Here is a 13,735-nt window from a genome sequence, read left to right as displayed (position 1 = left end):
GGCCCGCAAGGAGGGTGAGAGGAGGGCGAAGGGGGAGGGAGGCAGTGGGCGAAGGGGAGGAGGCGGCGGGCAAAGTGGCTTGGGTCCGCTTTGCTGGCCGTCTCTGTGGGCCCAGGCTGCTTTCCTGCCCTCTGGATGCAGTCTCGTATTCTTGGGGGGGGGGGTGAGGTGGCCGGCAAAGTGAGGCATTCTGGGGGGGGGGTGGTGAGCTGGCCCACTTTGCCGGCCATCTCCATGGGCCCAGCCTGCTTTCTTGCCTTCTGGATGCGGCCTCGCCACATCCAGGACGCAGGAGAATGGGGGGGGGGGGGGGGGAGGCGGCCGGCAAATGTTGTCCCCTGACCTTAATTCCAGTCATGTCTGACTAGGGAGTGGTGCTCATCTCCATTTCTAAGCCGAAGAGCCGGTGTTGTCCCTAGACACCTCCAAGGTCATATGGCCGCCATGACTGCATGGAGCACCGTTACCTTCCCGCCGGAGCGGTACCTATTGATCTACTCACATTTGCATGTTTTCAAACTGCTAGGTTTATATTTATTATTACTGCTAAGTTTATATTTGTTTAAATTGTTCTTCATTTTAATTATTGTATTATTTAAAGTGTTTTTTGCACTACAAATAAGATATGTGCAGCATGCATAGGAATTCATTCATTATTATTTCAAATTATAATCCAGCCCTCCAACAGTTTGAGAGGCTGTGACCCGGCCCTCTGTTCAAAAAGTTTGAGGACCCCTGATCTAGTTCATGGATATTTCTGATTGCGGATTTTTACTGTGGCTTTTTGACTTTGCATTTTCCTCTATGTTGTAACCATTTTTCATCAATAAAAAGGGATTGTTTTTCCCACAGTCAAGTGTGGTGGATTGTTAACTTAGGGTCTCGTTTCCTGCTCTGGGTTGCAACAACTACAGTGTTCCCTCACTTAACGCGGGTGTTCTGTTCCAGGACCACCAGCGATAAGTGAAAATCCGCAATATAAATAAACATGTAATGTTCGTTTGTGGGATTAACATAACTCAGAAATTCCTTGCTCGACGTACCGGGCAAGGGCCGCTGCAGTGATGGGCGCCCTCCCTGTGAGTAGGGTAAACAAAGGTGAGCTCACCTGACTTGTCCGTACGATGAGGCGGTAATTGTACTGGGGTCCGGTGCTGCCCTCTTTCTCCTCGCGCCGCAGAGACACGGCCACCGCACCCAATTGATCGTCCACTCCAAAGAAATTCTGGTGCTCTGTGCAAAGAGAAGGGGAAATCCTGCCTTAAAAACAAGTTTGGTCCAGATCCATCATTGTTTGAGTCCACCATGCTCTATGGATGTAGGAGAACTACAACTCCAATACCCAAGGTCAATGGCAACCAAACCCTTCCAATATTTTCTATTAGCTATGGGAGTCTTAGGTGCCATGTTTCATTCAATTCCATCGTTGGTGAGGTTCAGAATTCTCTTTGATTGTACGTGAACTATAAATCCCAGCAACTACAACTCCCAAATGTCAAGGTCTATTTCCCCCAAACTCCACCAGTGTCCACATTTGGTCACATTGAGTATCCATGCCAAGTTTGGTCCTGATCCATCATTGTTTGAGTCCACCATGCTCTATGGATGTAGGAGAACTACAACTCCAATACCCAAGGTCAATGGCAACCAAACCCTTCCAGTATTTTTTATTAGCTATGGGAGTCTTGGGTGCCATGTTTGGTTCTATTTCATCATTGGTGGAGTTCAGAATGCTCTTTGATTGTAGGTGAACTATAAATCCCAGCAACTACAACTCCCAAATGTCAAGGTCTATTTTCCCCAAACTCCACCAGTGTCCACATTTGGGAATGTTGAGTATTCATGCCACGTTTGGTCCATTTCTATTAGCTATGAAAGTCCTGTGTGCCATGTTTGGTTCTATTTTATCATTGGTGGAGTTCAGAATGCTCTTTGAATGTAGGTGAACTATAAATCCCAGCAACTACAACTCCCAAATGTCAAGGTCTATTTCCCCCAAACTCCACCAGTGTCCACATTTGGTCACATTGAGTATCCATGCCAAGTTTGGTCCTGATCCATCATTGTTTGAGTCCACAGTGCTCTCTGGATGGAGGTGAACTACAACTCCAAAACTCAAGGTCAATGCCCATCAAACTATTCCAGTATTTTCTATTAGCTACGGAAGTTCTGTGTGCCTGGTTTGGTTCTATTCCATCACTGGTGGAGTTTAGAATGCTCTTTGATTGTACGTGAACTATAAATCCCAGCAACTACAACTCCCAAATGTCAAGGTCTATTTCCCCCAAACTCCACCAGTGTCCACATTTGGGAATATTGAGTATTCATGCCAAGTTTGGTCCAGATCCATCATTGTTTGAGTCCACTATGCTCTATGGATGTAGGAGAACTATAACTCCAAAACTCAAGGTCAATGCCCATCAAACTATTCCAGTATTTTCTATTAGCTACGGAAGTTCTGTGTGCCTGGTTTGGTTCTATTCCATCACTGGTGGAGTTTAGAATGCTCTTTGATTGTAGGTGAACTATAAATCCCAGCAATTTCAACTCCCAAATGTCAGGGTCGATTGTCCCCAAACTCCACCAGTGTTCACATTTGAACATATTGAGCATTTGTGTCAAGTTTGGTCCAGATCCATCATTGTTTGAGTCCACCATGCTCTCTGGATGTAGGTGAACTACAACTCCAATACCCAAGGTCAACGCCAACCAAACCCTTCCAGTATTTTCTGTTAACTATGAGAGTTAAGAATATCCAAAACATACCCGAAACCTTGCAAATTCTCCCCCATCTTTTAAATTGTGTGCCATGTTTGGTTCAATTCCATCACTGGTGGGGTTCAGATTTCTCTGTGATTGTAGGTGAACTATAAATCCCAACAACTACAACTCCCAAATGTCAAGGTCTATTTTCCCCAAACTCCACCAGTGTTCACATCTGGGCATAGTGTGTATTTGTACCAAGCTTGGTCCAGATCCATCATTGTTTGAGTCCACAGTGTTCTCTGGATGTAGGTGAACTACAACTCCCAAACTCAAGGCCAATGCCCACCAAACCTTTCCAGCATTTCCTGATGGCATGAGAATTTTGTGTAATAAGTTTGGTTTAATTTAATCATTGGTGGAATTCAGAATGTTCTTTGATTGTAGGTGAACTATAAATCCCGAGTCCACAGTGATCTCTGGATGTAGGTGAACTACAACTCCCAAACTCAAGGCCAATGCCCACCAAACCTTTCCAATATTTGCTGTTAGTTATGGGAGCTCTGTGTGCGAAGCTTGGTTCAATTCCATCCTTGGTGGAGTTCAGGCTGCTCTTTGCTTGCAGGTGAACTACACATCCCAGCAACTACAACTCCCAAATGACAAAATCAATCCCCTTCCCAACCCCACCAGGGTTCACATTTGGTCATATTGAGTATCCGTGCCAAGTTTGGTCCAGTGAATGAAAATACGTCCTGCAAATCGGATATTTACACGATGATGCACAAGAGTAGCCAAATTAGTGTTACGAAGTAGCAACAAGCATTGGGATCAATGGTGCAACAACCGCCGTGTTACGTATAGCAAAGGCTCCCCCTGTTGTCCATTTTAGGAAGTTGGCCATAGAGTCCCTCCGGAGGACTTAAAGAGACTCCTAGAAGAGTTGTTATCGTATAGTTTTGAATTAGGCACCACTTGAAGGCTGTGTAATCCTGGGAGGTGTCATTTGGGAAGGGAAATAACGCTCTCGATCCAAGATCCTATAGCATCCCATACATTAAGTAGGGACACTATATTTATTTTAATATTTATTTTAGAATATATAAGGTGCCGCGATCCCTTAATATAGTTCCTCATGTTGTGGTGACCCCCAACCATAACATTACAGCGTTCCCTCACTTATCACGAGTGGTACGTTCTAGGACTACCTGCGATAAGTGAAAATCCGCGAAGTAGGGACGCTATATTTATTTTAATATTTATTTTAGAATATATAAGGTGCCGCGATCCCTTAATATAGTTCCTCATGTTGTGGTGACCCCCAACCATAACATTACAGCGTTCCCTCACTTATCACGAGTGGTACGTTCTAGGACTACCTGCGATAAGTGAAAATCCGCGAAGTAGGGACGCTATATTTATTTTAATATTTATTTTAGAATATATAAGGTGCCGCGATCCCTTAATATAGTTCCTCATGTTGTGGTGACCCCCAACCATAACATTACAGCGTTCCCTCACTTATCACGAGTGGTACGTTCTAGGACTACCTGCGATAAGTGAAAATCCGCGAAGTAGGGACGCTATATTTATTTTAATATTTATTTTAGAATATATAAGGTGCCGCGATCCCTTAATATAGTTCCTCAAGTTGTGGTGACCCCCAACCATAACATTACAGCATTCCCTCACCTATCACGGGTGATCTGATCCAGGACCACCCGCAATAAGTGAAAATCCGCGAAGTAGGGATGCTATATTTATTTTAATATTTATTTTAGCATATATAGGGTGCTGCGACCCCTTAAATCCAGTTCCTCAAGTTGTGGTGACCCCCAACCATAACATTACAGCATTCCCTCACTTATCACGGGTGATCTGACCCAGGACCACCCGCGAAAAGTGAAAATCCGCGAAGTAGGGACACCATATTTATTTTAATATTTATTTTAGTATATATAAGATGATGTGACCCCTTAATATAGTTCCTCATGTTGTGGTGACCCCCAACCATAACATTACAGCGTTCCCTCACTTATCACGAGTGGTACGTTCTAGGACTACCTGCGATAAGTGAAAATCCGCGAAGTAGGGACGCTATATTTATTTTAATATTTATTTTAGAATATATAAGGTGCCGCGATCCCTTAATATAGTTCCTCAAGTTGTGGTGACCCCCAACCATAACATTACAGCATTCCCTCACTTATCACGGGTGATCTGATCCAGGACCACCCGCAATAAGTGAAAATCCGCGAAGTAGGGATGCTATATTTATTTTAATATTTATTTTAGAATATATAGGGTGCTGCGACCCCTTAAATCCAGTTCCTCAAGTTGTGGTGACCCCCAACCATAACATTACAGCATTCCCTCACTTATCACGGGTGATCTGATCCAGGACCACCCGCAATAAGTGAAAATCCGCGAAGTAGGGATGCTATATTTATTTTAATATTTATTTTAGCATATATAGGGTGCTGCGACCCCTTAAATCCAGTTCCTCAAGTTGTGGTGACCCCCAACCATAACATTACAGCATTCCCTCACTTATCACGGGTGATCTGACCCAGGACCACCCGCGAAAAGTGAAAATCCGCGAAGTAGGGACACCATATTTATTTTAATATTTATTTTAGTATATATAAGATGATGTGACCCCTTAATATAGTTCCTCATGTTGTGGTGACCCCCAACCATAACATTACAGCGTTCCCTCACTTATCACGAGTGGTACGTTCTAGGACTACCTGCGATAAGTGAAAATCCGCGAAGTAGGGACGCTATATTTATTTTAATATTTATTTTAGAATATATAAGGTGCCGCGATCCCTTAATATAGTTCCTCAAGTTGTGGTGACCCCCAACCATAACATTACAGCATTCCCTCACTTATCACGGGTGATCTGATCCAGGACCACCCGCAATAAGTGAAAATCCGCGAAGTAGGGATGCTATATTTATTTTAATATTTATTTTAGCATATATAGGGTGCTGCGACCCCTTAAATCCAGTTCCTCAAGTTGTGGTGACCCCCAACCATAACATTACAGCATTCCCTCACTTATCACGGGTGATCTGACCCAGGACCACCCGCGAAAAGTGAAAATCCGCGAAGTAGGGACACCATATTTATTTTAATATTTATTTTAGTATATATAAGATGATGTGACCCCTTAATATAGTTCCTCATGTTGTGGTGACCCCCAACCATAACATTACAGCATTCCCTCACTTATCACGAGTGGTACGTTCTAGGACTACCCGCGATAAGTGAAAATCCGCGAAGTAGGGACGCTATATTTATTTTAATATTTATTTTAGTATATATAAGGTGCCGCGATCCCTTAATATAGTTCCTCATGTTGTGGTGACCCCCAACCATAACATTACAGCATTCCCTCACCTATCACGAGTGGTACGTTCTAGGACTACCCGCGATAAGTGAAAATCCGCAAAGTAGGGACGCTATATTTATTTTAATATTTATTTTAGAATATATAAGATGCCGCGATCCCTTAATATAGTTCCTCCTGTTGTGGTGACCCCCAACCATAACATTACAGCGTTCCCTCACTTATCACGAGTGGTATGTTCCAGGATTACCCGCGATAAGTGAAAATCCGCGAAGTAGGGACGCTATATTTATTTTAATATTTATTTTAGAATATATAAGATGCCGCGATCCCTTAATATAGTTCCTCATGTTGTGGTGACCCCCAACCATAACATTACAGCGTTCCCTCACTTATCACGAGTGTTACGTTCCAGGACTACCCGCGATAAGTGAAAATCCGCGAAGTAGGGACGCTATATTTATTTTAATATTTATTTTAGAATATATAAGATGCCGCGATCCCTTAATATAGTTCCTCATGTTGTGGTGACCCCCAACCATAACATTACAGCGTTCCCTCACTTATCACGAGTGTTACGTTCCAGGACTACCTGCGATAAGTGAAAATCCGCGAAGTAGGGACGCTATATTTATTTTAATATTTATTTTAGAATATATAAGATGCCGCGATCCCTTAATATAGTTCCTCCTGTTGTGGTGACCCCCCAACCATAACATTACAGCGTTCCCTCACTTATCACGAGTGTTACGTTCCAGGACTACCCGCGATAAGTGAAAATCCGCGAAGTAGGGACGCTATATTTATTTTAATATTTATTTTAGAATATATAAGATGCCGCGATCCCTTAATATAGTTCCTCATGTTGTGGTGACCCCCAGCCATAACATTACAGCGTTCCCTCACTTATCACGAGTGGTACGTTCCAGGACTACCTGCGATAAGTGAAAATCCGCGAAGTAGGGACGCTATATTTATTTTAATATTTATTTTAGAATATCTAAGGTGCCGCGATCTCTTAATATAGTTCCTCATGTTGTGGTGACCCCCAACCATAACATTACAGCGTTCCCTCACTTATCACGAGTGGTACGTTCCAGGACTACCCGCGATAAGTGAAAATCCGCGAAGTAGGGACGCTATATTTATTTTAATATTTATTTTAGAATATATAAGGTGCCGCGATCCCTTAATATAGTTCCTCATGTTGTGGTGACCCCCAACCATAACATTACAGCGTTCCCTCACTTATCACGAGTGGTACGTTCCAGGACTACCCGCGATAAGTGAAAATCCGCGAAGTAGGGACGCTATATTTATTTTAATATTTATTTTAGAATATATAAGGTGCCGCGATCCCTTAATATAGTTCCTCATGTTGTGGTGACCCCCAACCATAACATTACAGCGTTCCCTCACTTATCACGAGTGGTACGTTCCAGGACTACCCGCGAAAAGTGAAAATCCGCGAAGTAGGGACGCTATATTTATTTTAATATTTATTTTAGAATATATAAGGTGCCGCGATCCCTTAATATAGTTCCTCATGTTGTGGTGACCCCCAACCATAACATTACAGCGTTCCCTCACTTATCACGAGTGTTACGTTCCAGGACTACTCGCGATAAGTGAAAATCCGCGAAGTAGGGACGCTATATTTATTTTAATATTTATTTTAGAATATATACGTTGCCGCGATCCCTTAATATAGTTCCTCATGTTGTGGTGACCCCCAACCATAACATTACAGCATTCCCTCACTTATCACGAGTGGTACGTTCCAGGACTACCCGCGATAAGTGAAAATCCGCGAAGTAGGGACGCTATATTTATTTTAATATTTATTTTAGAATATATACGTTGCCGCGATCCCTTAATATAGTTCCTCATGTTGTGGTGACCCCCAACCATAACATTACAGCATTCCCTCACTTATCACGAGTGGTACGTTCCAGGACTACCCGCGATAAGTGAAAATCCGCAAAGTAGGGACGCTATATTTATTTTAATATTTATTTTAGAATATATAAGTTGCCGCGATCCCTTAATATAGTTCCTCATGTTGTGGTGACCCCCAACCATAACATTACAGCGTTCCCTCACTTATCACGAGTGGTACGTTCCAGGACTACCCGCGATAAGTGAAAATCCGCGAAGTAGGGACGCTATATTTATTTTAATATTTATTTTAGAATATCTAAGGTGCCGCGATCCCTGAATATAGTTCCTCATGTTGTGGTGACCCCCAACCATAACATTACAGCGTTCCCTCACTTATCACGAGTGGTACGTTCCAGGACTACCCGCGATAAGTGAAAATCCGCGAAGTAGGGACGCTATATTTATTTTAATATTTATTTTAGAATATCTAAGGTGCCGCGATCCCTGAATATAGTTCCTCATGTTGTGGTGACCCCCAACCATAACATTACAGCGTTCCCTCACTTATCACGAGTGTTATGTTCCAGGACTACCCGCGATAAGTGAAAATCCGCGAAGTAGGGACGCTATATTTATTTTAATATTTATTTTAGAATATATACGTTGCCGCGATCCCTTAATATAGTTCCTCATGTTGTGGTGACCCCCAACCATAACATTACAGCGTTCCCTCACTTATCACGAGTGGTACGTTCCACGGCCACCCGCGATAAGTGAAAATCCGCAAAGTAGGGACGCTATATTTATTTTAATATTTATTTTAGAATATATAAGATGCCACGATCCCTTAATATAGTTCCTCCTGTTGTGGTGACCCCCAACCATAACATTACAGCGTTCCCTCACTTATCACGAGTGTTACGTTCCAGGACTACCCGCGATAAGTGAAAATCCGCGAAGTAGGGACATCATATTTATTTTAATATTTATTTTAGAATATCTAAGGTGCCGCGATCCCTTAATATAGTTCCTCCTGTTGTGGTGACCCCCAACCATAACATTACAGCGTTCCCTCACTTATCACGAGTGGTACGTTCCAGGACTACCCGCGATAAGTGAAAATCCGCGAAGTAGGGACGCTATATTTATTTTAATATTTATTTTAGAATATATAAGGTGCTGCGATCCCTTAATATAGTTCCTCCTGTTGTGGTGACCCCCAACCATAACATTACAGCGTTCCCTCACTTATCACGAGTGGTACGTTCCAGGACTACCCGCGATAAGTGAAAATCCGCGAAGTAGGGACGCTATATTTATTTTAATATTTATTTTAGTATATATAAGATGATGTGACCCCTTAATATAGTTCCTCCTGTTGTGGTGACCCCCAACCATAACATTACAGCGTTCCCTCACTTATCACGAGTGGTACGTTCCAGGACTACCCGCGATAAGTGAAAATCCGCGAAGTAGGGACGCTATATTTATTTTAATATTTATTTTAGAATATATAAGGTGCCGCGATCCCTTAATATAGTTCCTCATGTTGTGGTGACCCCCAACCATAACATTACAGCGTTCCCTCACTTATCACGAGTGGTACGTTCCAGGATTACCCGCGATAAGTGAAAATCCGCGAAGTAGGGACGCTATATTTATTTTAATATTTATTTTAGAATATATAAGGTGCCGCGATCCCTTAATATAGTTCCTCGTGTTGTGGTGACCCCCAACCATAACATTACAGCGTTCCCTCACTTACTACGAGTGTTACGTTCTAGGACCACCCGCGAAAAATGAAAATCCGCGAAGTAGGGACGCTATATTTATTTTAGCATATATAAGATGTCGTGACCCCTTAATTCAGTTCTTCTTGTTGTGGTGACCCCCAACCATAACATTACAGCGTTCCCTCACTTATCACGAGTGTTACGTTCCAGGACTACCCGCGATAAGTGAAAATCCGCGAAGTAGGGACCCTATATTTATTTTAATATTTATTTTAGAATATATACGTTGCCGCGATCCCTTAATATAGTTCCTCATGTTGTGGTGACCCCCAACCATAACATTACAGCGTTCCCTCACTTACTACGAGTGGTACGTTCTAGGATCACCCGTGAAAAGTGAAAATCCGCGAAGTAGGGACGCTATATTTATTTTAATATTTATTTTAGCATATATAGGGTGCTGCGACCCCTTAAATCCAGTTCCTCAAGTTGTGGTGACCCCCAACCATAACATTACAGCATTCCCTCACTTATCACGGGTGATCTGATCCAGGACCACCCGCGAAAAGTGAAAATCCGCGAAGTAGGGACGCTATATTTATTTTAATATTTATTTTAGAATATATAAGGTGCCGCAATCCCTTAATATAGTTCCTCATGTTGTGGTGACCCCCAACCATAACATTACAGCGTTCCCTCACTTATCACGAGTGTTACGTTCCAGGACTACCCGCGATAAGTGAAAATCCGCGAAGTAGGGACATCATATTTATTTTAATATTTATTTTAGAATATCTAAGGTGCCGCGATCCCTTAATATAGTTCCTCCTGTTGTGGTGACCCCCAACCATAACATTACAGCGTTCCCTCACTTATCACGAGTGGTACGTTCCAGGACTACCCGCGATAAGTGAAAATCCGCGAAGTAGGGACGCTATATTTATTTTAATATTTATTTTAGAATATATAAGGTGCCGCGATCCCTTAATATAGTTCCTCGTGTTGTGGTGACCGCCAACCATAACATTACAGCGTTCCCTCACTTATCACGAGTGGTACGTTCCAGGACTACCCGCGATAAGTGAAAATCCGCCAAGTAGGGACGCTATATTTATTTTAATATTTATTTTAGAATATATACGTTGCCGTGATCCCTTAATATAGTTCCTCCTGTTGTGGTGACCCCCAGCCATAACATTACAGCGTTCCCTCACTTATCACGAGTGGTACGTTCCAGGACTACCCGCGATAAGTGAAAATCCGCGAAGTAGGGACGCTATATTTATTTTAATATTTATTTTAGAATATATAAGGTGCTGCGATCCCTTAATATAGTTCCTCCTGTTGTGGTGACCCCCAACCATAACATTACAGCGTTCCCTCACTTATCACGAGTGGTACGTTCCAGGACTACCCGCGATAAGTGAAAATCCGCGAAGTAGGGACGCTATATTTATTTTAATATTTATTTTAGAATATATAAGGTGCCGCGATCCCTTAATATAGTTCCTCATGTTGTGGTGACCCCCAACCATAACATTACAGCGTTCCCTCACTTATCACGAGTGGTACGTTCCAGGACTACCCGCGATAAGTGAAAATCCGCGAAGTAGGGACGCTATCTTTATTTTAATATTTATTTTAGAATATATACGTTGCCGCGATCCCTTAATATAGTTCCTCATGTTGTGGTGACCCCCAACCATAACATTACAGCGTTCCCTCACTTATCACGAGTGGTACGTTCCAGGACTACCCGCGATAAGTGAAAATCCGCGAAGTAGGGACGCTATATTTATTTTAATATTTATTTTAGAATATATACGGTGCCGCGATCCCTTAATATAGTTCCTCCTGTTGTGGTGACCCCCAACCATAACATTACAGCGTTCCCTCACCTATCACGAGTGGTACGTTCTAGGACTACCCGCGATAAGTGAAATTCCGCGAAGTAGGGACGCTATATTTATTTTAATATTTATTTTAGAATATATAAGGTGCCGCGATCCCTTAATATAGTTCCTCCTGTTGTGGTGACCCCCCAACCATAACATTACAGCGTTCCCTCACTTATCACGAGTGGTACGTTCCAGGACTACCCGCGATAAGTGAAAATCCGCGAAGTAGGGACGCTATATTTATTTTAATATTTATTTTAGAATATATAAGGTGCCGCGATCCCTTAATATAGTTCCTCCTGTTGTGGTGACCCCCCAACCATAACATTACAGCGTTCCCTCACTTATCACGAGTGGTACGTTCCAGGACTACCCGCGATAAGTGAAAATCCGCGAAGTAGGGACGCTATATTTATTTTAATATTTATTTTAGAATATATAAGGTGCCGCGATCCCTTAATATAGTTCCTCCTGTTGTGGTGACCCCCAACCATAACATTACAGCGTTCCCTCACTTATCACGAGTGGTACGTTCTAGGACTACCCGCGATAAGTGAAATTCCGCGAAGTAGGGACGCTATATTTATTTTAATATTTATTTTAGAATATATAAGGTGCCGCGATCCCTTAATATAGTTCCTCCTGTTGTGGTGACCCCCCAACCATAACATTACAGCGTTCCCTCACTTATCACGAGTGGTACGTTCCAGGACTACCCGCGATAAGTGAAAATCCGCGAAGTAGGGACGCTATATTTATTTTAATATTTATTTTAGAATATATAAGGTGCCGCGATCCCTTAATATAGTTCCTCCTGTTGTGGTGACCCCCAACCATAACATTACAGCGTTCCCTCACTTATCACGAGTGGTACGTTCTAGGACTACCCGCGATAAGTGAAATTCCGCGAAGTAGGGACGCTATATTTATTTTAATATTTATTTTAGAATATATAAGGTGCCGCGATCCCTTAATATAGTTCCTCCTGTTGTGGTGACCCCCCAACCATAACATTACAGCGTTCCCTCACTTATCACGAGTGGTACGTTCCAGGACTACCCGCGATAAGTGAAAATCCGCGAAGTAGGGACGCTATATTTATTTTAGCATATATAAGATGCCGCGACCCCTTAATACAGTTCCTTGGCACACAGAAGCCCTATGACCAACTGAACCTACTGGAGGGATTTGAGGGGTAATGGCCCACTATGGTTGGGAGTTGTAGTTCATCTTGCAGCCAGAGAGCACACTGAACCCCACCAATGAGGCATTAGAGCAAACTTGCCCAACATGACAAAACTTGAAGTACTGATGTTGATTCAGGGAGTTATCCTGGCATGATGGGAGTTGTAGTTCACCCACAACCTTATGCATTTTGTAAAATAAAAATATGACTTTTTTCAAATAGGACCTAAGCTAGAAATAGTAATAATAATTATATTTTTAAATTTTTATTGATTTTATAAGAAAGAAGAGATTTAAAAAAGAAAGAAACAACAACTATTATTATTATTATTATTATTTCTAGCTTGGATTATTTGAAAAAGTCATTTCTAATTTTGCAAATAATAATAATAATAACAACAATAATAATATTGTTGTTGTTATTATTTCTAGCTTGGGTTATTTGAAAAAGACATTTCTTATTTTACAAATAATAATAATAATAATAATAATAATAATAATAATAATAATAGCAATAATAATGTTGTTGTTATTATTATTTCTAGCTTGGGTTATGTAAAAAAGACATTTCTTATTTTACAAATAATAATAATAATAATAATAATAGTACTTCTTTCTTTTTAAAATCTCTTCATTCTTTTAAAATCAATAAAATATTATTATTATTACTATTTCTATTATTATTATTACTATTTCTATTATTATTACTATTTCTTAGGTCCTATTTGAAAATGTATTATTATTATTATTATTATTATTTCTAGCTTGGGTTATTTGAAAAAGTCATTTTTTATTTTACAAATAATAATAATAACAATAACAATAATAATATTATTATTATTTCTAGCTTGGGTTATGTGAAAAAGACATTTTACAAATAATAATAATAATAGCAATAATAATATTGTTATTATTATTATTATTTCTAGCTTGGGTTATATAAAAAGACATTTCTTATTTTACAAATAATAATAATAAT

General features: G+C 41.0%; 1 protein-coding gene across 2 annotated transcripts in view; it reads right to left on the bottom strand.

Moving 5' to 3' along the window:
- The window catches only part of SIPA1 (signal-induced proliferation-associated 1), a 54,397-nt gene that overhangs the window by 34,992 nt on the left and 5,670 nt on the right, over nt 1-13,735 (bottom strand). For both annotated transcript variants that reach the window (XR_010910399.1, XM_060758328.2), the window contains exon 2: nt 1,109-1,233. Coding sequence is in view for 1 of the 2 variants with exons in the window: in XM_060758328.2 (XP_060614311.2) it covers nt 1,109-1,233 (125 nt within the window). In the remaining variant the exon portion in view is untranslated. The remainder of the gene's footprint in view (nt 1-1,108; nt 1,234-13,735) is intronic.

Source organism: Anolis sagrei, chromosome 12, assembly GCF_037176765.1.
Source record: "Anolis sagrei isolate rAnoSag1 chromosome 12, rAnoSag1.mat, whole genome shotgun sequence".
Lineage (NCBI taxonomy): Eukaryota > Metazoa > Chordata > Lepidosauria > Squamata > Dactyloidae > Anolis > Anolis sagrei.
This window is presented reverse-complemented; position numbering and strand designations above follow the sequence as displayed.